This window comes from Meriones unguiculatus, chromosome X (genome assembly GCF_030254825.1).
Source record: "Meriones unguiculatus strain TT.TT164.6M chromosome X, Bangor_MerUng_6.1, whole genome shotgun sequence".
NCBI classification, from domain to species: domain Eukaryota; kingdom Metazoa; phylum Chordata; class Mammalia; order Rodentia; family Muridae; genus Meriones; species Meriones unguiculatus.
In genome coordinates this window covers 58243426-58270589 of record NC_083369.1, presented here as the reverse complement: position 1 = coordinate 58270589, position 27164 = coordinate 58243426, and the positions used below count along the sequence as shown (strand labels likewise).

The 27164-nt window shown below is 42.4% G+C and overlaps 1 protein-coding gene across 7 annotated transcripts in view; it reads left to right on the top strand.

Annotated features, from left to right (window-relative positions):
* Window positions 1-24948, top strand: part of Gprasp1 (G protein-coupled receptor associated sorting protein 1) — a 54155-nt gene extending 29207 nt beyond the window's left edge. For 3 of the 7 annotated variants that reach the window (XM_060375524.1, XM_060375523.1, XM_060375520.1), the window contains 6 exons: window positions 18157-18277; window positions 18396-18515; window positions 18634-18753; window positions 18872-18943; window positions 19257-19334; window positions 19609-24948. In XM_060375524.1, coding sequence (XP_060231507.1) covers window positions 19924-24597 — 4674 coding nt within the window. In that variant the 5' untranslated portion in view covers window positions 18157-18277; window positions 18396-18515; window positions 18634-18753; ... (1 more) ...; window positions 19257-19334; window positions 19609-19923 and the 3' untranslated portion in view covers window positions 24598-24948. Of the gene's footprint in view, window positions 1-17545; window positions 17640-18156; window positions 18278-18395; window positions 18516-18633; window positions 18754-18871; window positions 19021-19256; window positions 19335-19608 lie in introns of those variants that run through there. The other 4 variants (XM_060375521.1, XM_060375522.1, XM_060375525.1 and 1 more) reach the window with 4 other exon arrangements.
* The last annotated feature ends 2216 nt before the right edge of the window (window positions 24949-27164 follow it).

The following is a 27164-nucleotide window of genomic DNA, read 5'->3' as shown; positions in this document are numbered from 1 at the left end:
CCCTGGAGCACAGTACACAGCTTACCAGCTGTACAACAGGTTAAAGAGTGTGCTTTCCAGGCAGCTCAGGTAGTCTGAGCCTCTTCTAAGTATCCTGGCTGTTCTTTGATTCCTCTAGACAGTTTGGCTGATCAGCATCTTCCAGACTTGTCTCTGTCTCTTTTAACTGACTTGTCTGGTCTGAGAGTGTCTCTCAGTAGCCCTTATGCCTTGTATATGCTTGGGAATGGGGACTAGTGCTAGTGGATCTTGTCAGTAGCAGGGACTTCCCAAATCCATTGAATTGTTTTCTTCCCGTGCTCTAGAAGTTTCCTGCAGGGTGGAATGATTCACATATCCACTTTAGAACATCCAGTTGTTTCATCTCCTTTAACATCATGTATCTTTTTAAAAATTAATTTAATTTTTATTCACTTTTTAAATTTTTTATTTAACTTTTATTAATTACACTTTATTCATTTTGTATCCCCCCATAAGCCCCTCCCTCTTCCCCTCCTGGTACCACCCTCCCTACCCCTTTTTTGCTCATGCTCCTCCCCAAGTCCACTGAGAGGGGAGGTCTTCCTCTCCTTCCTTTTGATCTTAGTCTATCAGATCACATCAGGAGTGGCTGCATTGTCCTCTTCTGTGGCCTGGTAAGGCTGCTCCCCCCTCAGGGGGAGATGATCAAAGAGCAGGCCAATCAGATTATGTCAGAGGCAGTCCCTCTTCCCATTACTATGGAACCCACTTGGACACTGAACTGCCCTGGGCTACATCTGTGCCGGGGTTCTAGGTTATCTCCATGAATAGTCCTTGGTTCATTTTGGTTGTAGCCCCTTCCCTCCTTGCCTCCCTGTCCCACCCATCCTCCACCCTCCCTCCTTCCTCAATTATTTCTCAGAAAAAGGGAGTTCCCTTTCCCATGCATCCCAGCACATCAAGTTGCATCAGGACTGAACACGTCCTCTTCCTCTGTGGCCTGATAAAACAGTCCTACTGAGGAAAGTGATCAAAAAGCTGGCAAGTGAGTCTATGTCTGGCAGTCCTGACTTCACTTCCTAGAGGACCCATCTGGAGCCTAAGCTGCCCATCTGCTTCATCTTTGTAGGGGACGTAGATATTGAAGTTGATAGAAATGAAGACCTGAAATTTACTTGAAAGCATTCCATGTTATTCACTGAGGCAAGGTAGAAAACTTGTGACTCTTCAGTGTGTTTTTTAGGAAGTTGTTGAAAATATTCTTTAGACATTCAGAGTGTGAAAAAGTGAAGACCAGAACAAAGAAATCAAGCTGTCACAAAAGGAAGGAAGCCATAGAAGAGGAGTCTGTGCTGATTACTTTTCTATATAATTACTCTGGGAATCCCATATCGTGCATATTTAATCAGATAGTGCCATCTCTCTGTATATAGACTCTTAACTGCTATTTAGAACCCTTGAATTTTGCACATAATTGTTACCATTATTGCAATGAATATTTTCAAGAAAACCCACTCAGTAGCTTTCCCAGATGAAATGTATGGTAAGTATGCCATCTGTAGCTTTTCTTCTTTTATAAAAATAGGTGTACCTTCCTAAGTACATTTTGTTGATGAATTACACTTATCATGGTCTTTTCAAAATGTCCATCTGCCTAGTATGTGTTGCTTGAGGTCTGTTTTGGTCATCTTTTTACTTAAATGTCTTGATCAACTACTGACTTTCTTTCTAGAACCAGGGGGAGATAAGCATGTCATCAAGTCTTTCCCTTTAAGGAATAACAAGAAACATGAGTCATAGTTTTTCTTAGATGCTAGAGATTCTTTGTAGTATGAGAATCAGTCTAGACCAATCCATAATTAAGTTACTATCTGTTCTGATGATACCTCCAAAGTCGTACTGATACACTAAAGCAGTTTGGTGTTTTATTTTACTGCAGTTATTAGGTAAGTTAACCAGGGTTTAGTTACTTGTCATATACCAGAATGGCAATAAGACTTTCCCTCATTTTGGTTTCAGAAGAGTGCAAATGGTTTATTGTAACTTGTGTAATATTTATACTTTTAAAACCAACATCTTTTCCCACAAGTACTTGATAATGTTTGTGTTTGTTTGGGTTTCTCAACTATAGCTTGTGTAATGTGTTATGCAATGTATCTTATGGTTTCTGTAAACAGCTACTCATTAATAAAAAAATTTATTTCTTGGTGTGGATGATGAGGGAGAAAATCACCAGATGATAAATTGAGAAAGGCATATTGCTTCTAGATCTGACATGAGGAAAAATACTATTCCAAAGATCATGTACTCTAAAAAGTATCTAATGTGTCATAGTCATTGTTCTGTTGCTGTGAAGAGACACCATGACTACAGAAACTCTTAGGAAAGAAAGCGTTGAATTAGGGGTTGCTTACAGTTTTAGAGGTTTAGTCCATTTTCATCTTGGTGGGGAGCATGGCAGCATGCAGGCACATGTGCTAAAGGATGTACAGGCAACAAGAACACTGAGTTCCACTACGACTGACTTGGGTGTGGTCTTGTTCTGAGGTCACCACTCCCTTGAGTCCATTTAACATCAAACTTTTCTTTAAACCATCTATTTCCTTAAAGCACTGGTGTCCCTTTTCTTCTCAAATTAATACTTTTTGTATTTTCCTTGCTCCTTTTTATTATAGATCTGCATTAGATTGGGCACTAACAATCACACAACATCTCTTCTGTCAGTGTCATTATTTCAAAACTTCGATTTAGCCTCAGGAAGATTCTTTGGACAAGAGCAGAAAGCAGCCACATTCTTTGCCAAAATGTAACAAGAATGATCTCTAGGCCACTTACTAATACTTGTCTCCTCTGAAAAGCTTGAGTTGGGCCCCCACATTCCACATCACCCTCCACACCACTGTCTTCCATACTTTTACTTAGGATGGCCCATCAAGCCCCACTTAAAATATTAAACTGCCTTTCTAGTCCAAATTCCCAAAGTCTACATTTGACCAACCAGCAGCATGGTCAGCCTTATCACAGCAACACCCCAGTACCTGGTACCAACTTCTGTCGTAGTCAATTGAATCCTCTATTGCTGTGAAGAGGCTGCATGACCATGGCAACTGTAAGCAACCAGGACTTGCTTACAGTTTCAGAGGTTTAGTTCATTTTCATCATGGCAGGGAACATGGCAGCATGCAGGCAGACATGGTGCTGGAGAAGAAGCTGAGAGTTATATATCCAGATTTGTAAGCAGCAGTAAGAGTGACAGCCACTGGGCCTCATTTGGCTTTCTGAGACCTCAAATCTTACTCCCAAGTAGCACACTTCCTCTAACAATGCCACACTGCCTATTCCGTGTCAGCTAGCATGACTCCCAAATGATCAGGCATTCAAATAGATAAGCCAGTGTGGGACATTCCTATACAAACCACCGTATAATCGTTTATTAAAACCAGCTTATACAGAAAAATAAATCTTTTCTATAATATTCAGGTTTTTTTAATTTATTCATTTTACATCCTTGTAGCTCCCTCCTCTCCTCCCGGTCCTACCCTCCCTCCTTCTTTCTCTTATCCCCCCTCCCCTACTCCTCAAATAAAGGTAGCTCCCCTTACCCACCCACCCCAGTATATCAAGTTGAATTAGCACTGAGCAAATCATCTTCCCCTGTAGCCTGGCAAGGTAGCTCCACCAGGAGAAAGTGATTGAAAAATAGGCAACAGAGCCCACTGTTAGAGTCAGCCCCCATTCCCCTTACCAGGAGACCCATATGAGGACCTAGCTGGCCATCAGCTACAACTGTGTAAGGGGCCTAGGTCCAAGCCATGCATGCATGGTCATTGGCTGGTGCTTCAGTGTCTATAGACCCCCTCTAGGCCCTGATTAGTTGGCTCTATTGGTCTTCCTGTGGCACTCTTATCTTCTCTGGGTACTTCTATCCTTTTGCCCACTCTTCCACAAGGTTTCCTGAGCTCCCGCCAAGGTTTGGCTGTGGGTCTCTGCATCTGTTTCCATCAGCTGCTGGATGGAGCCTCTCAGAGGACAGCTATGGTAGGCTCCTCTCTGAAAGCATAGCAGGGTATTTTTAATAGTGTCAGGGGTTGGCTGTTTCCCATGGGGTGGGTCTCCGGTTGGGCCAGGCATTGGTTGGCCATTCCCTCAATCTCTGCTTTATCTTTATCCCTACACTTCCTGTAGGGATAAATTTGGGGTTGAAGTTTTGTGGGTGGGTTGGTAATCCCCTCCCTCCATTGGGAGTTGTGTCTAGTTAGAGGGTGGCCTCTTCAGTCTCTGTGACCCCTGTTACTAGGAATGTCAGCTAGAGTCATGCTCATATCCTCCCAGGAGCCTACCCTGTCATAGGTCTCCAGTTTGTCTAACCTTGTGTTATAATTCATTGTATATTTTGTCATGCATCATTTTTTGCTTTTTGTTTTTTGTTTTTTAATTTACAGTGACCGACCTCTGCTAGTTAAGCTTCAGCTATGTAATTTGTCCTTTAAGGCTGACCATTTGTAATATCCATCCCTCTTTAAGATTTCTGATACTAATTTTGTCAGTTTGTTCTCTGTGTACAATTATAATTGATAAACATTTTTGTGTGCCTTTGCAATAGGTTCACTTGAAATTGGTTTTACTTAAAGTTGGGTTCTTTCCAAACACTAAGTCTTCACTTATGAAAAACTGTTGGGTGGAGTCTTTCTGAGGACATTTATAAACAGTAACATGATTGGTGTGGCTAAAATAAAGACAGCAGTGGCTGGTGAATAGTAGAACTGATTGCTTAGCATGTACAAAACCCTGGACTCCATCCCCAGCACTATAGAAAAGAATGAAGAAGGCAAAAAAAAAAAAATCAGTGAACAGAGCTTATTTTAATGTGTGAGAAAAGAGCCAAACAGATTCACTGTGAAAAGAAGCTTGGATTTTATTCTGAGACTTACTGAAAACCATTATGAGGTTTTGACAAACGCATCACTTTAATCTGCAATACTTTTTTTAAGGATGATCCTTGCTACTCTGTGAAAAAAAATGTATGTGGTGGTTTGAATAAAAATGGCCCCCATAGGGAGTGGCACTATTTGGAGATAAGGCCTTCTTGGAGTAGGTTTATGCTTGCAAGGAAGCTAGAGGTACAGCTGGAGGAAGTGGTTACTGGGGGCAAGCTTTGAGGTCTCTGATGTTCAAGCCATGCTCAGTATGACATTCACTTCTTGATGCCTGCTAATGTAGAACTCTCAGCTTCCTCATCAGCACCATGTCTGCCTGCATGCCACCGTGCTTCCAGCCTTGGTGATAATGAACTACACCTCTAAAACTGTAAACCAATGCCACTTAAATGTTTTCTTTTACAAGAATTGCTGTGGCCATGGTGTCTCTGCAATAAAACCCTAACTAAGACAATATACTTTAGGAAAACATGAATGAATTTCAGAGAATTACTAGTAATTATAAAACAACAATGTTTCACACAGTGATCATTTCGGTTTTGAATGAGGAGTTGGTTTCAGAAATGGTGGTAGTGTCCACCTTTAAAAAAGATTTTGAAGGGAAAGCAAATGGCTTTTGTAAGTAGACTGAATATAAAGTCGGAATGTGGAATCACTAATTCAGATGCTGAATGGCTCAGAATAGGGAAGTCACTTAATGAGACGGATGAAGACTGCCAGGAACAGACATTGGAGAGATCAGGAGCTCAGTTCAGAACATGCTGAGTTTGAAATGCCTTTTAGCTATCTACATGCAAATTGAAAATAGTCAGTTGGGCATGTGCTTCTCAGCTTTTTGAGGGAGGTCCAAACTATATAGAAATTTAGGAAGCACCAAAGTAGAGACAGTATATTTAAAGTTATAAGAATGGATGTAATGACTAAAGGATGTAAATAATGTTGGACAGTAAGGGAAGACTTTCAAAGAATGGGCATTTTAACATTGAAGTACACAAGATGGGAATGAACTAGCAAAGCCAAAGAAAGCTATGAAGCTAGTGTGGCCAGGAATAGCCAACAAGGTAGAAATATATGAGAAACCTTTGCTCTCTTGGAAATTAAATGAAGGTATTTCAAAGATGGAATAATCAATGATATTTAACAATAGTGACTAATAAAGTGACCAGATAGCTTAGGTTTTAGTTTATGCTGGTTTAACAAGTATTTATTTAACAACATACATTTTACTCTCAGAAGGGTCATGATTCAGATTGTAAATTATGTGATGACTATGATGGTAGATCTATCCTCCTTTTTGCTTTCCCAACGTAAAGACTATTGACAGTCTGGATGAAAGCACTTGCAATGGAATGGTGAAACTGTTTGATGTTGGAGATCAATTAGTTGAGTAGTTTTAAAAGAAAGAAGGTGGTATCACTACAAAAGCTATGCTAGGATGTTTGCAGCAAAAGAGATAAGAGGAATGGGACAAGTAGCTACTGAATGATATGGTTATAGGAAAATTTTATTTTCATATGGGAGCCAGTTTAGCATGTTTCAGTACTGATGAAACTATTTTGGTAGAAAGGAGTTTATTTCAAAATTATTTTTAAGACAAGTTTTATGTTCACAGCAGAAGTTAGTGGAAAGAACAGAAATATCCATACACCTTGTATTTCTGTACATATTCATCCCCAAATGACAACTATGGGGGTACACATGGTACACTTAATGACTCTATGTTAAAATAGCATCATCACCCAAACTCTACATTAGGATTCACTCATGGTTTTATACATTTTGTTGGTTTGGGCAAATACATAATATAGCAACATATGTCTACCATTGTAATATCATACAGAATACCTCACTGCTCTATCTAAAATACTTCTGTTTGTTTTTCTGTAAGTGGATCCATGGTACCACTTACCTTTTGCTTGTTTTGTTTATTTTTATTGAAACATGGAAGACCTAACTATGTAGACTTAGTTGGCATGGAACTTGCTTTGTAATGATCCTCCTGTTTCTGTGGTGTTACAGAAATGCATCTTCATGCCTGGAAAAATACTCAGTTTTCTTGATGTGTTGGAAATAGAACTGAAGATACTTTGTATGCTAAGTAAACATTACCCCAAGCCCTAAGCACTAACTTTTTCTGTCTCCATGTGTTACCATTTCCAGATGTCATGTAATTAGATTCAAGCATGTTGTCTGAGAGAGTGAGGGAGAGAGCAAGAGAGATGAGAGGGTGGAATTTTAATTCATGATACGGCTGCTCTGGCAAGAGATCCCATCCAAAAACCTTCTAGGTCTGTGTGATCCAGCTGGAATACAAACACACCTTTAATCCAGGAGACAGAGGCGAGCAGATCTGATTTCAAAGCCAGCCTGGTATAGAGCAAGTTAATCAGTGAAGGTTAGAGCACAACTTTCATAGTTGATTCTCTCCCTTCACCATGTGGATTTCAAGTATGGAACCCGAGTCCTTAAGCCCAAGGGCAAGTGTCTTTACTTTCTGATATTTTGCTGCCCTATATGTTATCTTTTAAAATTGAATTATTTCAAGAAAGCTACTGGTTGTGTTTTTTTTTTTTTTCCTGTGTGGACTCCAGATTTAAATTTCTTTATCTGTGTACATCAATGTTTGGGGAGGATAGGAGCGTAGGGTAGTAAACAAGAAGGGGAGACATGAGAAAATGAAAGGTTTGGGGAGAATTAAAAACAGGATAATATATGTGACATGAAAATGGAAAGGGTATTAATAGATCCAGTCTGTTGAATGTGAGTAGAAATGATAAGAGCATTTCCTGACCAAGGATTTTAAGGAGAATTACTTCTATTCTATCTTTTCCCATTTTGCTTGCTGAATGCAGGCCATTATGTGGTCTTCTCATGAAGAAACAGAAAGTCACAGTTAGATAATAAGAACCACCAAAAAAGTAATAGAGACTTCTCACACTTTGTATTTTGAGAAGTAATTTCTCATTCTGTTAATTTATATTACTTTCTTTAATTTGTGTACACTTAGAATTTCTTATCCATACAAAGATAATTAACTCACCTCCTCAGTTCCTATAATTGTAAACTTTTCAAGGCGTATTTCCCATGTTTGGAATTTCAGTGATTTTTGCCATGATTCTTGCAGCTGCTGATGCCATTATTAGCTTTCTTGCCAGGCACTTAAGTGCCTCCATCTGTTCCCTTGTATTTTCCAAACAACACCCCTATACAGAGTCTATATGATTGCAGAACTAAGTAGTAGTCAATACTTTAAGCCATGTTGGAGAAGAGAATGTTTTCTTTTGTTTAGGATACATTTTATCCTTATGTCAATTACACAGTAAAGTGCTTTAGAGTTTATTTGGAAATAGTTGTTTCTGAGATTACTTAGAAATATGCCTTTATTATGACAAATGTATAGTTGAGGACTTTTGCTGGAAATAGGACAAAGAAGATTCCTAATCCCAGTGCTGCTATTAGAACAGCTGTGCTTCCCGAGGATAAAGCATTGTTCATGGGCTAAGGACATTGTTTTCTGGCTGTTTCCCTGTGAAGAATCACTTCACACCATTTTTCTTCTTCTTCTTCTTCTTCTTCTTCTTCTTCTTCTTCTTCTTCTTCTTCTTCTTCTTCTTCTTCTTCTTCTTCTTCTTCTTCTTCTTCTTCTTCTTCCCGTTCTCTGTCTTTCTGTTATTTTGAGATAGAGAATCATGCTATGTAGCCCTGATTGGTTTAGCATTCAGTGAATAAGTCAGGCTGGTCTTGAACATCAAACATGTGGTGATCCTACTGCCTTTGCTCTCTGCCTCAAGTGCTGAGATTATAGGTATCAGTTGAGGCAGGAATAAGCAGAATGCTGGAACATGCAAGATCTTGGAACAGATATGTCAGTGTCTCAGCATGGTGGAAGGATGAATTTTGTGAGGTTTGATCCAGCGTCTCTGGTATCCAGTCCTTTTGTTCTGCAAACATATAATTTCTCACAAGCATTACACAGTTTTAAAATTATAAATGTATGAGGTGCTCAGGATGAAACTAACCTGTAAACCAGTATTATCTATGCCAATTAAAAGAATGGCATAATAAATTTTGAGGCCATTATAGCCAAGGATTTATTAGACATGTATTGTTGGAGTTCTGGCTAGACGCATTTTTTGTCTCAGTCAGTTTCAAAGTTGTTACCATTATTATTGAGAATACAGTCATTATCATGTTGAAATCAAAACAAGGTTGTATAGATCAAAATATCTTTTTTGGTTTCTTGGGCTCCTGTTGTATTAGGCCTAGCTGTTATTTGTCTCCCGAGAGAGGGAGAGACAAATCTCCCATTAGAGAGACAAGCTGGTTGTCTTGAGCAATAGAAAATGCATGTTTTAAGTAAATTTTATATAAACTTCTTTTTAATTTAGAGTTTAAGCATACCTTAGGCATCTTGTACCTGTTTAGAGGTTTAGGCCTAGGTTTTTTTTATAGATGTTGTAGCTATTTTTGTCCTATCACCCTTTTTATACAGAATGGGCAGTTATCACTGTATAACCACATTTTATATAAACTTCCTTTTATCTTTAGAATTTAAGCATACCCTAGACATCTTAGACCTCGGTTTTTACATTGGTTGTGGCTATTTTTTGGCTTGCCCCTTTTTTATACAAAACGGGCAGTTATGCCTTTATAGCCAAACTTTGTATAAACTCCCTTTTACCTTTAGTATTTAAGCATATCCTAGGCATCTTGTACCTGGATTTTTACACTGGTTGTGGCTATCTTTGGGTTGCTCCCTTTTTTATATGGGATGGACAGTTCCGCCTTTTATACATATGAATTATAATTTTTGAGTTTTTAGGACTTAAATAGGCTGGAGTGTACTTTGCCACCTGTAAGCCTCCTGTGTCTTTTTTGCGTCAGGCATGACCAACATTTGTCCCCCGTGAAAATGTCTCACTTTCGAAAGGATAAGCCAGTTTCCAGAGCAGTGTGACACCTTAATCTAGTCAGCATTTAAAAGTTTTTTTTTTTTTTGATGTGGGAGACATGCAGTTTGCATGTTTGTCTCCCAGCCTAAATTTTAGTTCTTACATTGACCAAAAGAACATACTTCTTAAGCCAAAAATGTCCTTTTGTACCAGTTTTGTGGAAGTACTAGTTTTTGCGATTGGCTAACCTTTTTAGAGCAGTGTGACATCACCTTTCCTTACATAAACCTAAAATTGATATGAATCCAATCTTTAGAAGAGTAAGGACATAACATCTATTACTAAGAGAAAGAACTTACATGGTAATCTTAAGGAAAATTTTGTCATTTTGAATCTTAGCCTTATCTCTGCAAATGGCTAAACAGCAGCAGTTGCCACCCTGGCTTTTATTATATAAATTAGGCTGATCTGGAACTCAGAGATCTGCCTGTTTCTTTTTACTTTGTGTTGGGATTAAAGGCATGTGCCTTCATCAACTTGTTCAAATATTTTTCTGAAATCAATATCACTGTAATTCAAAACCTTTAAATGAAAATCAAGCAAAGAGACTAGAAAATTTTAAGTTTGGAGTCAGTTGTGCCAATTTAGGTTGTAACAAGCAAAGCCCAGGTGGTTATATTTTGGAATTTAGTTGTTGTTACAGTGACGTGGTGGACCCTTTACCAGAAAGAGCTGACAAGTATCTTGCAACCAGAGCTTTGATTTTTAGCCATTATTAATCAAATTCTTATTAGGAAGAGTTTTGTCTGTAGTTTAGTATTCTATTCATTGTTTTATTTTCCCTCATTTTCTCCTTGAACTTTCTTGGAAAAGGCATGGAGAAGAGCCATCACCATTAAACATATTGCAACCAGATCTATGACTATGACAACCAAAACAAAGCTGAAAGGGATTAAAACATCCTCTGCCATGGCATTTTTTATTTTAGATGCAGTTTTAGGCCATGATCTGTATAGAGGTCTGTACCTCCAGTTCCTTTTTTTCTGAGATGAGTTGAGGCAGCCATAGTATAGGGGAGCCATGCTTGTGTCCCCCTCCTGTTAGACAGTAGCAGCAGCCAGTTTTGTTATGTTAAATCTCAGGTCTGCCTACAGGAGGCTGTCTTTTGCTCCTAGGCCTGTTTAAGATTCTCTCTTAAAGACACAGGAACTGACCTGGGAGTTTTAAGGTTGGATTGTATCACTGGGAGCTCACTCCCCCAATCAAATTATGTTATGATTTAAAGGGTGTGGATACTTAGATTAGTTGGGTGCCATTTGTTGTGGATATAAATCCTTATTATTGATTTATTTAGAGTAAAACAGCAGTTATTCTTAATCCAGCTGTATACCCAAATTACCACACAGAGACTAGGATTTATTTAATTAACCTAGAGCACAATGCTGGGCAATGATTACTCCATCCTAAACCTCCAAACCCGCATAGTTTTCTACTATTCAGATTTTACCCATTATACTTGCTTTTAGTCATATCTTAGATCTGGTTCATCTCTCCATGTGGTTCCAAATTCTCCCCTGCCAACCTCTCCTCTATTCTCCTTCTTCTTTTTCCTCCCCTTTGGAATAAGATGTCCCACCTTTCTCCATTGCTCAGCATTGGGGCTGGTTGTTTTATTGACAATACAGAGAACAAATTGTGTCATGTTTACATAAACTTGAGAAAGAAAGGAATGCAATATCTGGATTGAATCCAGATAGTGGGGTAGAGAAATCAGCATTTGAATTAACAAGGGTATATTCCATAAGAATATTATACCAACATGCCTCTAATATCTGGATAAGCCTAGAACTGAGATCATTTTCCTATGTTTCCAATGAATGAGCATGTCCACTGATTTTGGGGGTTGGTGAAGCAATGATGTCCTGATTTTTGTTGGTCTCAGGCACAGCTGCAAAAGTGTGGGCAAGCAAGCACGGGATTGTGCATGGAAGTGTGCCTTGAAAGACCAGGTGTTAGAGCGTGTAGATGCCTGGAATATGGGGCTTAAGCACAGGAAGGGGTGCAGGTGCTGGCATTGTTTGTGGGATCAATGTGCATGTGTAGGTGCCCTGAGTACAGGCTTGTCATACTGTCTTCCTTGTATTCAGATCTGTCTGGGCTCCAGGAATTGTTTGCCTGGACTCCACTGGTAAACCTACAGAACAGGGACTTCAATGTTGAGAAGCTGTCCCAAGGATCTCTATGTTGCCCACAGTGGGTGTGTGGGTGGGAGGGATCTGATGTCTGGCTGCTGGCTTAGAGGGACCCTGGATCTGGGGTTATGCAAGCACTCACTTGAAGGCGCACTTACTCACTAGCAGGCTTAATCAGAAAACACAGGGGTTCCCCTTGTTCTCAACTCTCAGATTTGGGCCTGCAGGGGTAAATGAGAATGTGGGAGATCTGTAAGCTCGGTGGTGTCCACTGTTTGTCTACTGGGCAGGGACACCCTTATTTGGGGCAGCCACCTCTGTTGTTTCAGTTAGGGAGCATGGAGGTTTCTATTAGGGTAGCTGACACAGACCTGGGAAGCTGATACAGCTGCCCATTGGGAGGTCCTGGCAGGCCCATACAGCTGCCTGCTGCTGCTACAGACCTGGGAGCTGGTACAGTTGCCCCCTGGGAGGCCCTGGGAAGCCTGTACAGTGGCATGCAGACCTGGGAGGCCAGTGCAGCGGCCTACTGGGAGGTACGTACAGCCACCCACCACAGCCACAGAACTCACAGGCTCTGGGAAGCCTGTACAGCCACCCAAAGACCTGGGAGGCCCCTATAGTAACCCTGCTGAGGAACTGGGAGGCCTGCCTCTGCTGTCTCAGTTACAGAGCAGTCCCTGGAGCAGCAGCCACTGAGGGCACCCTCTGCTGAGGAGGGAGGCCCTTCAAAGGGAAGTGCGGGGGGATTGAATATTTGCTTGAGTCATCCTAAGACATCCAGGATGACCTGGATCCAAATGGTCTCAGCTTAAGGGTTATCCTCTCTTGCCCAGGAAGCCTCAATGTCAGTGTTCTGGCTTGAACTGCCCCTCCACTCACCAATTTTGGAGGCACAAGTAGTGGCATAGAGAGAGGAAATGAACAAAAAATAGAGGCTATCATGGAAAGACAGGAAACCACATTCAAACAGATGAAGGAAATGGTGCAAGACATGGAAACAGAATTCGAATCAATACAAAAAAACACAGAGAAAACCCTGGAGCTAGAGAACTTAGAGAAAAGATCAGGAACCACAAAGGTAAGCATCACTAATAGAATGCTAGAGATGGAAGAGAGAATCTCAGGTGCAGCATACACACTTACTGAAATTCAGAAAAAGTAAAATCGGAAAAGTTCCGAAAATAAAACATCCAAAAAATCAAGGACACCATGAAAAGACAAAAATCTAAGAAAAATAAGAATAAACAAAAAAGAAGATTCCAGGCTCCAAGGTCCAGAAAATATTTTCAAAAAAATCATAGAAGAAAATTTTCCCAGTTTGAGATTTCCATAACATAAAAGAGGCCTACAGAACACCAAATAGACTAGACCAGAAAAGAAACTTCTTACGTCACATAGTAGTCAAAACACTAACTCTATAGAATAAAGAAAAAATATTAAAAGCAGTAAGGAAACAAGGCCACGTAACATATAAAGGTAAACCTTTCGGAATCACACCAGACTTCTCAACAGAAACTATGAAAGCCAGAAGGGCCTGGGCATATGTCATGCAGACTAAGAGACCACAAATGCAAAGCTTTCAATCAACATAGATGGAGAAAACAAAATATTCCATGAGAAAACTAAATTTAAGCAATATCTACACAGCAAACAGCCCTACAGAAGATACTAGAAGGAAAACTCCATTCAAACAAACAAAAAAAAAAAAAAAAAAAAAAACACAAAAAAACAAAAAACTATACCCAAGAAAACATAGGATACAGATAACTCCACAACAAAGAATTAAAAGAAAACAAGCAATGAATCACAGTAGCACCACCAACTCCACAATAAAAGGAACTGGTCACTATAATCTATCAACATCAGTGGACTCAACTCTGCAATAAAAAGAAACAGACTAACAGAAGGGTTGTGGAAACGGGATCTAACATTCTGTTGCATCCAGGAAACACCTCTGCCACAAAGATAAACACTGGAAAAATGTTTTTCAAGCAAGTGGACCCAGAAAACAAGCTAGGGTTGCTATCCTAATATCCTAATAAAATAGACTTTTAACTAAAATTAATCAAAAAAGATGAGGAGGGGCACTTCATTCTCATCAAAGGAAAAATCCACCTTGAGGACATCACAATTCTGAACATCTATGTCTGAAATACAAGAGCACCTGCATTTGTAAATGAAAAATAATTAAAGCTTAAATCATACATTGATCCCAACACCTTAATAGTGGGAGACTTCAACACTCCACTGTCACTAAAGAAAAGATCATCCAGACAGAAGCTAAATAGGGAAATAATGATACTTACAGAGGTGCTAAATCAAAAAGACCTAATAAGATCTCTGCAGAACTTATCACCCAAACTCAAAAGAATATACCTTCTTTTCAGAACCTCATGGAACCTTCTCAAAAATTGACCATATAGTCGTTCATAAAGCAAGCCTCAACAGATACAAGAAGATCTAAATAATCCCTTGTCTCCTAACCAACCACCATGGCCTAAAACTAGACCTCAACAACAACAGAAACAACAAAAAGCCTACATACACATGGAAACTAAACAACTCTCTACTCAATGACAGCTTGGTCAGGGAAGAAATGAAAAAAGAAATTAGAGACTTTCTAAAATTCAATGAAAATGAAGGCACAACTTATCCAAAATTATGGGACACCAAAAAATGCAGAAGTAGACACACCGAAGAGGAGTAGAAATATTCAAACTCAGAGCTGAAATCAATGAATTAGAAACAAAGAAAACAATTCAAAGAATAAATGAGACCAAGAGCTGTTTCTTTGAGAAAATCAACAAGATAAACAAACCCTTAGCCAAACTAACTAAAAGGCAATGAGAAACTATCCAAATCAGCAAAATCAGAAATCAAAAGTGGGGCATAACAACAGTCACTGAGGAAATCCAAACAATCATTAGGTCTTAATACAAAAGCCTATATGCCACAAAAATTTTAAAATCTAAAGGAAATGGACAACTTTCCTGATAGATTCCATTTACCAAAATTAAATCAAGATCAGGGAAATGTTCAATAATCCTATATCCCCCAAAGAAATAGAAGCAGTTATCAAAAGTCTCCCTTCCAATAAAAGCCCAGGGCCAGATGGTGTCAGGGCACATATAATTCCAGGTCCTCTGGAATCTGAAACAGAATTCTAAGTTTGATGACAGCTTGGGCTGCATGGTAACTGAAGGTCAATCTGGGGAACTTGATGAGACCAATTTCCCCAGTGTTTGAACAGTGTTGTAGATGTAGTTTCCTGGTAGATTGCTTGTTTAACATACTTAAGGACCAGAGTTCAATCCTCAGGAGCACCACAGTAACAAAAAAAGCATTAAACCTTCACAAATGTGAGCAAATGTTTAGCTATACTGTAAAGTACAAGGTTGGTGTTAATGCTGGTGAAACCTGAAATACAAAGTGAGTTTTCCTGGGCATTGATGTACAGTAAAGGTAGTTAAGGGGTGTTGAAATTATGCCTAAGAATGGTGGGCATATATTTCGTTCCTGCTATCACAATTGTTATAAATTTAGTGGCTTAGAATGTGACAGACTTTTTACCACAACACTGGATGCAGAAAAGGTCTTACTATGTTAAATCTAACAGCTCCTTTACTTCAGGGATTTCTGTGGAAGAATCTTTTATAGCTTCTGCAGACAGCTTGCAGTCCATGGGTCCTGGCGTTTTTCATTTTGTACACCAACAATGCCTGATCTGGTTTTATTTTGTTTTCCCAGTGCCGCTTCCCTGAGATACAGACTCTTACACCTCTGCCTGACACACCTAAGTACCTTTGCAGTTACATTGGCTAGAATGATCTAGCATAATTTTGTGCAAAATTCCACTGTTAACAGCCTTAGTTCCACCTGAAATCTCAATTCTCAATGGCCAAATAACATGTTTACATCTCTCTCTCTCTCTCTCTCTCTCTCTCTCTCTCTCTCTCTCTCTCTCTCTCTCTCTCACACACACACACACACACACACACACAAACACACAGACACATACACACCACCACCACACACACAGTGTGACAAAAATTGACTGTTGGCTCAAATTTGAGGTTGATTTACAAGGCCAGGATGTAGATGGGTGATGTAATGGAAGCCCCCATCTCGAATCCCTTAGATATAGACGTGCCTTTCTCTACATGGTGGTATGAACCAGTTTATAAAAAAAAAAAAAAAAAAAAACACAGGAGAAACAACAGGACCCAAATGACTGGCTGTTGCTAGGTCACCTGTCCCCTCTCAGACTGCAGTACTAACAGCCCCCCTCCCCTTCCATTGGCGTCAGAAAAGTGGGGGAAGTGGAGGCGGGAGCAGACAGGGAATACAGGGAGAAGCAGATACTGTCCAGCCTCCTTCTGAAGTAAAGATGTACAGTATCCATCCGCTGCTTCCTCCCGCTCCCAAACTGCAGACCTCCTCCTCCATGTAGTTCCACCCCTCCCTCCAAAGCCCTCATAGACCCTATCTCACAAGACATCCCACACAGTGTAGTGGCGCCAAAAAAAAAAAATTGGTGGTGGTGGTCTCTGGTTAGTGTAAACAGGGGTCTTCTGAAGCCCAGTGGTGCAACCCACCCCTCCAAGTGGAGTGAGGCTGTCTCTGGCTCCGCCCACTCCGGGTCGGAACTACTGTGGGTCCAGGAGGGGGCGTCGAGCCTGGCGACATATCCCTCCGCCCCCTTCCCGACACCCTCTAGGCGAGCTCTGCCTGCCGCATCCTGCGCAGCCCCTGCCCCTTTGGTGCAGAGGCGTGGGGGCGGGACGCATCTCTGCCGTTCCACACGCACTCAAAGCAGTCGGAGCCCGGTGAGAGGAGCTGCGGAGGACTGAGGGCAGCCAGGAGCAGACGGGGGACGCGGGAGAGCCCAGAGCGCTGGGCCGTGCGCCTGGCCAGGCAAGTGGGAGTGTGTCGAGGGCTCCGGGCGGTCGGTCGCGCACTGCGGACCACTGCCGGGCCCTGACAGTCCGGTGGAGGCGAGCGGGTCGTGGCTGCGCCGGTCGTGGCTGCTCCCTGGAGTAGGGCGCAGTGCCCCAAAGACCGCGGGCAGTGAGGAGGCGGCGGGATCCCGGGCCGGGGAGCTGGCGCAGGGAGCCGCTGGAGCGGCTGGATGTGATAGTCTGGAGGCTGGCAGAGCATGGCAGTTGGTTTTCCAGGTGCCTGTGTCCCGCCCTCCACAGTGTCTGGGCCCTGTAAGGGTTATGGGCTAGGTAGCTGCAGAAAAAATGAAGCGGGAGTGTGTGATGGGGGAGGGGGAGGGGGTTCACCCCGGGAGTCAACAGGTCCACAGGAGACAGCTGCGGGAGAAATGGCGATTCAGGAGTTGGGCGGGGGGGGGGGGGGGGGGGCAACAAGCTGGGAGCCCAGGGGTTTGGGTGCAGGGTGGGTAACCAGCTCCGGGACCAGCTCAGCTGGTGGGTGGTGAATCGCCTCAGTTACTAGGGCTCTGATCTGGTTCAGGAGAGGGGTCCTGGTACCCTGCATCCTGGGTGCTGTCACTTCTCACAGGCTCCTGCTTGATGGCAAAGTCTCCTGTCTGCAGGGTAGGTTTGGCGTATTCTGACAGGCCACAGTGAGCATCTGTAGACCAGAGGCTTGAGAAAAGAGGAGCAGGAAAATGGCGTGGATTTCTGGAGGTGTGTGGCAATGGGCACCAGACAGTGAGTGGAGATGCGAAAAGGGTGGGGGTGACAGACCAGAACAGGTGGGGCATTCATTGGTATCTCCTAATCTCATTTTCACAGCCTTGCGGGTCCTTTCCCCCCTGCCCTTCCCCTCCCTCCCAAATCTGGGGTCTGAAAAGATGGGTTGGGGATGATGACGGAGTCATAAATCCCAGGACCACTTCAGAACCTGCTTTCTAGAATGTGCTGAGCAGCTCCCCCATTTTTTGCTGCGCAAGGCATGGAAATGTCGCCACCTAGCGATGAGTCCTCAAAATTGCAGAAGGGACTAAAGAGTATGACATCAAGAGGGGGTGTTACCTCAAGAACCCTGCAGCCAGACTAAATCAAACAAGAACCTTCCAGCAGTAGGACCCTAAGTGCGCAAGGACACACGATCTGGTTCTTTTCCTTGGAGTTGTGCTTCTCCATAAGATCAGCTGCTGCCATCAATTCCTGCTGTCTTACATTTTCACCTCTTTGTCCACAGGCCTGCTTTAAGGCTGTTCAGTTCTGCAGGAAAGGAGAGAAGGCATCGAGGAGACCGTCTCTGATCTCTGGAGGTTGGTGAAACTCAGGAACAGTGCAGGCAGGAGTCAGCTACTGAGGAGGTAAATTCAGATTGCTGCAATGCAAGAGGCTGCTTGATGTGTTTACTGCCCCCTAAATTTGCCCGCAGCTGCTGCCATCAATTCCTGCTGTCTTACATTTTCACTTGTTTGTCCACAGGCCTGCTTTAAGGCTGGTCCTTTCTGCAAGAAAGGAAAGAAGCATCGAGGAGACCGTCTCTGATCTCTGGAGGTTGGTGAAACTCAGGAACAGTGCAGGCAGGAGACAGCTACTGAGGAGGTAAATTCAGATTGCTGCAATCCAAGAGGGTGCTTGATGTCTTTCCTGTCCCTTAAATTTCCCCACAGCTGCTGCCATCAATTCCTCATGTCTTACATTTTCATTTCTTTGTCCACAGGCCTGTTTTAAGGCTGGTCCTTTCTGCAAGAAAGGAAAGAAGCATCGAGGAGACCATCTCTGATCTCTGGAGGTTGGTGAAACTCAGGAACAGTGCAGGCAGGAGCCAGCTACTAAGGAGGTAAATTCAGATTGCTGCAATCCAAGAGGATGTTTGATGTCTTTACTGTCCCTTAAATTTCCCCGCAGCTGCTGCCATCAATTCCTCATGTCTTACATTTTCATTTCTTTGTCCACAGGCCTGCTTTAAGGCTGGTCCTTTCTGCAAGAAAGGAAAGAAGCATCGAGGAGACCGTCTCTGATCTCTGGAGGTTGGTGAAACTCAGGGATCGTGCAGGCAGGAGCCAGCTACTGAGGAGGCAAATTCAGATTGCTGCAACCCAAGAAGGTTTACTGTCCCCTAAATTTGCTCACTGCTATAGCATCCTTTATTTCCTGTAGAGATACTAAGAGTGTTGAGATAGGTGTGAGTTAGACTGTGATCCATAGGACAAGACCTGAGTGCTGGGACCAGGGACAGAAACTTTAGACAGACAGCAGGCATGGTTTCGTTGTTTGTTGGGCTCAGGGATCCTCGCCCTTCTAACACACATTGAGACTCCATTTTGTTTTATGCTCTTGTAGGATTTCTTGCAGTCAGCTGTTGGTCTTAACACTACTTGAACACAGAGAAGAGGGGAGAGTCGTGCCACATCAGTGAAGGTTGGTATGGGAGAGGGTTCACTTTTAAGGGGGGATAGTAGAGGTTACCCTTCAGTGACTATTGTGGGATTTAGGGATTCCTCCCTCCCCCATTCAAAGCATATGTGCTTTCTTCTCCACCCTGTACCTGTTTTCCAGCAGGCAAAAGGAACATTAGAGTTTTCTCATGGCTGAGCTGTGCCAGTCAGCATCATGCTCTCGTGTCTCTGTGTAAGTTTCCACAGGAGGCAACAGAGCTGTGTAAGCCTCATTGCCCCTTTCTCTTTTCTTCTAGATCACCTGCAGTGGCTGCTTGGTGGTGCTGGGGTTGCCGCTGACCACTGCAGTCAACTGGTCTGCCCCCACCTAGGACCTGTCCATCTTCCTCCAGCTTGGTTTTTACCTCTTCTGCACTGTATCTGTGTTATTGACTGAGACTGCTTGGGTAGGAGCTTTCTTGAATACTGGATTGTCATTCCAGTCTAATTCCTTTGAATCTCATAGCCTCATTTTCCGAAAAGCATTGTGAAGATCAGTCATATAACAGGTCTCTTTTGAAAGTTTACTGTTGGTAAGGGGTATACATTGAGGCTTATTTCCATCTTACACTATGACTGGTGCAGAGATTGAGCCTGGTGCCCAGGCAAAGGCAGAAAATAAGCCTGGGGCTGAGAATGTGAATGTTGCTGAAGCAGAGAATGAAGTGCCAATGGTGGTCAGACCTAAGGTTAGGACACAGATAATGACTGGAGCAAGGCCCAAAGTAAAGCCTAAGTCTACACCTTGTACAAAACCTAAAAGTGAAACCAGTTCACCAGGTGGGGCATATGCTAAATATAAGCCCAAGGCAATGCCTATTTCACGGTCAAAGAATGACGCTCAGGCCTGGGCCCCGAGTAAGTTTAGGGCAGATTCCATGTCAAAGGTGGGAAAGCAATGTCAGCTCAGTACTGCAGATTCTTCACTGGTCAGTACTGATTCTGGGGTGGTTGCTCAAGCTAAGTGCCTGTCTGTAGATAGAGAACTTGTTAATATGGACACTGAGAGTTTTCCAAAGAAGGCTAATTCTCCAGCAGGATTCCAGCCTTCTTTTGGGTCAGAGGAGGGAAGCAATATGGGTTCCTGGTACCGTCCCAGGCCTATGCCCAAAGGAGAGGCATATGAGAATTCTGATTTCAAATGGGCAGACAAACCCTCAGGAAGTTCTTCCTTCTGGAATAGAGATGAAAGCAGTACAAGATTCCGTCCTAGGAAAAGCATGAAGAGCAATACCAGGTTCAGGCACATGGCCAAACAGGAGGCAAATCCTATGCCCAGGCACAAAAACAAGCAAGAGTTTTACAATATTTCTAGTTCTGATACTGAGGATGAGTCTGTTAAGACTCCCTGGTTCTGGCCCAAAGAAAAGACCAAAGTCTGGTCTAGGCCCAAAGAAGAGCCCAATAATAGGCCCTGGTTTAGGCCTAAGAAAGAAGTCCATGTTGAATCCACTTCTGGGTCTGAATGCGAAAATCATTCAAAATCTCTGTTTTGGTCTGGAGAAGAGGCCAAATCCAGGTCCAAACCCAGAGCCAGGAAAGGGGTCAATATGAGGGCCAGGCACCAAGCCAAGAGAGAAGCTTCCAGTGATGTCATGTATGGATCTGTAGATGTAAGCAAAAAAGAGTCTTGGTTCTTGCCTGAAGATAAGACTAATGCTTTTTCAAAGTCTAAGACAAAGAAAGAACTCAGAACCAGAGCAGTGCCAAAGGAAGAAGTCAAAACTAAGACCAGAGCAAGTATCAAACAGGCCAGGCCAGAGGAAGAAGTCCTCATTGGACCTTGGTTCTGGGATACCCAGGAGCCCACAGTGATGGGTAGGGTAAGCATGAAGCCCACCCTATATGTAGAGGAGGAGCCCTTTGTTGGAGATTGGTTTTGGAGTGAAGAAGAAGCCAGTGTGGACTCTGGCACCTATCATAAATCCAGACCAAGGGCTAAGGAACAGCAAGTTAATTTCTGTTTAGGGTCTGGGAAGAAAACCAATATGGAAAATGGGCCTAAGGCTACCTCTAAATCTGTGCCAGTAACTAATGATGATGAGGTCATTGTTGGGTCCTGGTTCTGCACTGATAATGAAGAAGATGTCGACTTACAGGCTGATGAAGAGTCTATTTTTGGATCTTGGTTCTGGGGCAGTGGTGATAACAGCTTGAGATCTGTACGAGTCAGTTGTGAGAAGATGCCAAAGTCCGAGGAAAAAGAAATTACTGATTCTTGGTTCTGGGCTGGAGAAGTCAGTGCAGAGGCTGAAGAACAGGCCAGGTCAGCATCTACAAAAGGGATAATCTTTGTGCCTTGGTTTTGGTCTGAAAAGCAGGCACATATGGATTTAGGGACTGAACCTTGCCCTGACATCATGGCAGGAGCTGAGGAGGAGCCTATAATTGGACCCTGGTTCTGGGCTAAAGTAGATAATAGTGTGGAGGCTGAAGCTGACAGTAAGTCTAGCCTAGAGGACGAAGAAGAGCTCTTCACATCACCTTGGTTAGGGGCCAGAGAACAACCCAATATGAACTATGCAGCTGGTGCTAGATGCAAGCCTTTGGCAGAAGCTGAGGGTGCTAATAAAAGGTCTTGCTTCTGGGCAAAAGAACCCTGCTTTTATCCTACCAATAGCAAAAGCTTGAAAACTAATCTGGGAGAGAAAGAGGATACTGTTGATTCATGGCTCTGGTCCAATAATTTTCCAAGAACAAGGGCCAGTGTAGGGTCCTGGTTATGGGCTGCAGAAGAGGGAAATATAGATGATGAGACTGGAGAAGAGATCAAACTACCAACTTTAGAAGACAATGTGTTCAATTCTTGGTTCTGGGAGGAAAATGAAGAAACCATTGTAAATACTACCAAAAGAGAGGAATCCAGGCGAGAAGTAGAAGAGGAAGATATAATTGGCTCTTGGTTTTGGGCAGGGGATGGGGACACAATTCAGCCAGCCACTAGGATTAATGAAGACAACAAGAAAACATCTGAAGAGGAAGATACAATTGGATCTTGGTTCTGGGGCAAGGAAGAGGCCAGTCTAGAGGCAATGAGAAGGGGCACTTGTGAGTCCACTCCTGGAATTAAGGGAGAGAAAGTTATTGGGTCATGGTTCTGGACTGAAAAAGTCAAAATAGGGGCTGGGTCACAGACAATTGAAACTGGGTCAGAAACTGATGAGGAGGCAATTTTTGAGTCCTTGATCTGGGCTGCAAAAAATGGCAATATGGACGCAGGAGTAAACCGTGTTTCCAAGCCAGAGGATGAAGGTGAAATGACTGTTAAGTCCTGTCTCTGGGCTAGTGACAAGGCTACTGAAGAATCTGGAACTGTGATTATCAGTGAGTCCAATCCAGATAAGGAGGAAGAATCTGGAACTGTGATTATCAGTGAGTCCAATCCAGAAAAGGAGGAAGAATCTGGAACTGTGATTATCAGTGAGTCCAATCCAGAAAAGGAGGAAGAATCTGGAACTGTGATTATCAGTGAGTCCAATCCAGAAAAGGAGGAAGAATCTGGAACTGTGATTATCAGTGAGTCCAATCCAGAAAAGGAGGAAGAATCTGGAACTGTGATTATCAGTGAGTCCAATCCAGAAAAGGAGGAAGAATCTGGAACTGTGATTATCAGTGAGTCCAATCCAGAAAAGGAGGAAGAATCTGGAACTGTGATTATCAGTGAGTCCAATCCAGAAAAGGAGGAAGAATCTGGAACTGTGATTATCAGTGAGTCCAATCCAGAAAAGGAGGAAGAATCTGGAACTGTGATTATCAGTGAGTCCAATCCAGAAAAGGAGGAAGAATCTGGAACTGTGATTATCAGTGAGTCCAATCCAGAAAAGGAGGAAGAATCTGGAACTGTGATTATCAGTGAGTCCAATCCAGAAAAGGAGGAAGAATCTGGAACTGTGATTATCAGTGAGTCCAATCCAGAAAAGGAGGAAGAATCTGGAACTGTGATTATCAGTGAGTCCAATCCAGAAAAGGAGGAAGGGTCAGTTGCTGAGTTTGGGTCCAGAGAAAAAGATGAGGTAACTAACAAGACTGGCACTGGAGATAATTGTAAACTTGGTACAGAAACTGAAACTATAGTGGGATCCTGGTTCTGGGAAGGAGATGAAGCTAGTTTTGAGCCAAATCCTGTCCCAGTGTGCAAGGCCGCTTGTGAGCCTATGCCTTCAACTGAGCAGGAACCTGATCCTTCCCGCAGACCTCAGAGCTGGGATGAGGTCACTGTTCAGTTTAAGCCTGGTCCGTGGGGAAAGGCTGGATTCCCATCTCTAAGCTCCTTCATATTTCCAAAAGAAGCAGCATCTCTGTTTGCCGAAATGTTTGGGGGGAAACCTAAGCTTGGGGAACTTGGTCCAGAAGGAGAGCAGGAATCTTCACATCAGTCTGGACCCGAGTTCCCATTTCAGTATGATCCCTCTTACCGGTCAGTCCAGGAAATTCGAGAGCATCTTAAGGCCAGAGAAAGTACACAGCCTGAGAACTGGTCTTGCAATTGTATCCAGTGTGATCTTAGAATTGGTTCTGAGGAGTTTGAGGAACTTCTTTTACTGATGGACAGAAATCGTGACCCTTTTATTCATGAAATATCTAAAATTGCAATGGGCATGAGATCTTCTTCTCAGTTCACCCGAGATTTCATTAGGAACTCGGGTGTTGTCTCACTTATTGAAGCTTTACTTAACTATCCATCCTCCCGAGCTAGGACAAGGTTTTTGGAAAATATGGTTCGCTTGGCTCCACCTTATCCAGATCTAAACATGATTGAGACATATGTGTGTCATATTTGTGAGGATACCTTTGATTCTATCTTGGATTCCTCTGAGCAGTTGTCTGGATTGACAATGGTTACACACCTCACTGCTACTTCTGACTATCACAAAGTGATTATCGACTATTTGGCTGGCTTTTTCTACTTACTTAGTTCAGGCAATGCCAAAACAAGGTTTCATGTTCTGAAATTGCTACTGAATTTGTCTGAAAACGTTCTCATGACAAAATGCCTACTTGCTTGTGGCTCAGTGTCCGAATTTATGACCCTCTTTAATAAGGAGGAGTCAAACGACAACATTCAACTTGTTTTTGCAATATTTGAGAATATCAGTAACAATATTCAAAAAGAAGAACTGTTTGCTGATGATGAGGATGATGATGATGTGGTGGTAAATCTGGAACCACTTATTTCTGCGTTCCGTGAGGCTGAAAAACTTGCTAAGGAGCTAAAACACAAAACTGACAATCCGAAATCACCCTGAAGCAGAACAAAAAACCTAATATGATTAACCATTTGCCTCTGATTGTCCTTGTGTTCCTGAGTCATATGACCGACCCTCAAATAATGCTTTGGTTTCACAGTTGATTCCGTGTTTCAGTGTACCTCTTTAATTTTACCCAACTCTGTGTAATCTGTATCATTGTTCTGATGCCAAATGAATATACAACTGAGAACACATTTGTGGATGATACTTGTTGTGTTGATTGTGATGTTCAACATGTGAGTTTAAAGTGAACTGAGCCTTTGTAAATAAGATACCCTCCTAATTGTTGTTCTCATGTATATTTGAGTCTTGTGCTTCAATAAAGTTCTCTGTTAAAGTTAGCAGAAATGTCCCCTTCACTGTAAAATACAGATATAATTACACATGAACACACACACACAGATAATGTATGAGTAATATGCTTGTTACAAAATTTTTTTTTTCTCAGCATTAAATCTTAAAGGTTGAAATGGACTGCAACTCAGAGCATACTCAGAAAGGACTATAAGTTCTACTCTAATACAGCTTCTGACAGGATAATGAGAAAAGCATGAGGTAGGAAAAAGTGTTTCTATATATACATACATATATATATATATATATATATATATATATATATATATATATATACGTTCCTGGGTTAGGTGGGATGAGTATAAATTGAAGAGCTATATTGAGAATGAGGTAAGTTTTGAAAAGCAAGTTGGACTTTGCTTTTCAAAATACTTTGTTCAGAATCCTGTCAGTGCAATGCAAAAGGTAAAAGAATTAACATCAGAAAGCACAAAAATTTAATTCAGTCAAGTGGAAGATAAGTTATAATGGTTTTGGTATCGCTTGATAAGACACTGTCATGCACCATCAGGGATGGGGAGGTGGTTCAGTTGGTAATGTGCTTGTGATGCAAGCATAATGTCCTGAGTTAGGACCCCTATCACCCACATAAAAATTCGGAGGTGCTCATGTATGCCTTTAATCCTGATTTTGGAAGGCAGAGACTGGAGGATCCCAATGGCTTTCTGGCCTGCTAAGCTAGCCAGTCTGTGAGCTTGAGGTTCTGTGAGAGACCCTGTCTCAAAAATGAGATGGATGGCAATAGAGGAAGAAATCTGATATTAGTCTTCTGGCCTCTGCACATGTACACACATACATACACAGGTGTACAACACATGAACTGAAGTGTTGAACTACTGATTTTAAAATGCACCATTATAAGCCCTGCTCTTTTCAATAATTTGTAAAGAATTGTATACATGGAAGGAAGGGGAGGGGAGGAGTTGGGGAAGAAAGCAAATATTAATTGACTAAATTCTGAGGGAAGGGCAAGGCCTTAATAGAAACAGCCATCTAAAATAAAATGTCAGAGGCCCACAGCTTTTGAGAGTTCCAGAGTGCAGTAATCCTGTCTTCCCCATAAGACAGCATTTCACAACAACCCCTTCCTCCATCTCTTACATTCTCCTCATTCCCTTTTCTGCAGTATTTCTTGAGCTTTGGATGGGGTGATATAGATGTCTCATTAGGGATGGGCATTCAACAGTGACAATCTCAGCAGTGTAACCAGTTATGAGTCTCTGCCATAACTGCTGGCTGGTGCAAAACCAAACTGATGTGCCCCCTCCAAGGCTTTGGGGACTTGACTTCAGTGTGGAGGATGTGAAGAAAGGGCAAGCACAAATACAGAAAAGCTGGAATCAGGTAGTTTGTTTTTTGCGTGCTGTGATTGGGTAGCTTGCAGAAGCTCAGTGTATATTACAGTTTATTAGGAAAGCAGGATTATTGCATACAGAGTAACAAGGAGGTGGAGTTATTACATATAGATAAACAGGGACCCAGGATGATTATATATAGATAAACAAAGTTTAGTGAATCTTGGAAGGAGCACATACTCACGACTTCACTAACTCCACTTCTCTGGCCGTACTTGACCCAATACTAATGCACGGTTGTTTGTGTGTGTGTGTGTGTGTGTGTCTGTGTGTGTGTCTGTGTGTGTGTCTGTGTGTGTGTGTGTCTGTGTGTGTGTATGTGTGTGTGCACACTCACACAGGCCTAGTGGTTCATGCTTGTAACCAACACTCTGGAGGATTAGATAGAATGAACAGTAGCAGTAGATTCTCTAGGGCTTATTCCCTCTACAGCTATGGGCTTTTGACCAGGTTTACAATACCAAATGTCAATTCTCACCTGTGAAGCACACCTTAAATGCAGTCAGAAAGCAGCTGGCTACCCCAAAGCAGTCAGTCATGCTACTGGTGCATCAGCATGGGTACATCTTGTCTGGCAGATCAGTAGTATGGAATGGAGGGTCGACTGCTAAGTAAGGCTGTCAATAACAGTTTCACCTCAGCAGCTTCTATAGGACCTTCCAGAACTATGAAAGCTAGCCCACAGGGAAGACCTTCCCAGCTCAGTTCCAGCTTGCTTTCTCTATGTCTCACAAAGTGTGAATTATCTTCAGCATAGAATCTTATCAGCTAGTTATGGTGGGCAACAAAACATAGTGGCAATAGCCTGTATCCCAGTAGGATGGAGGAGCCTCCCTGCCCAATAACTCATTGAGC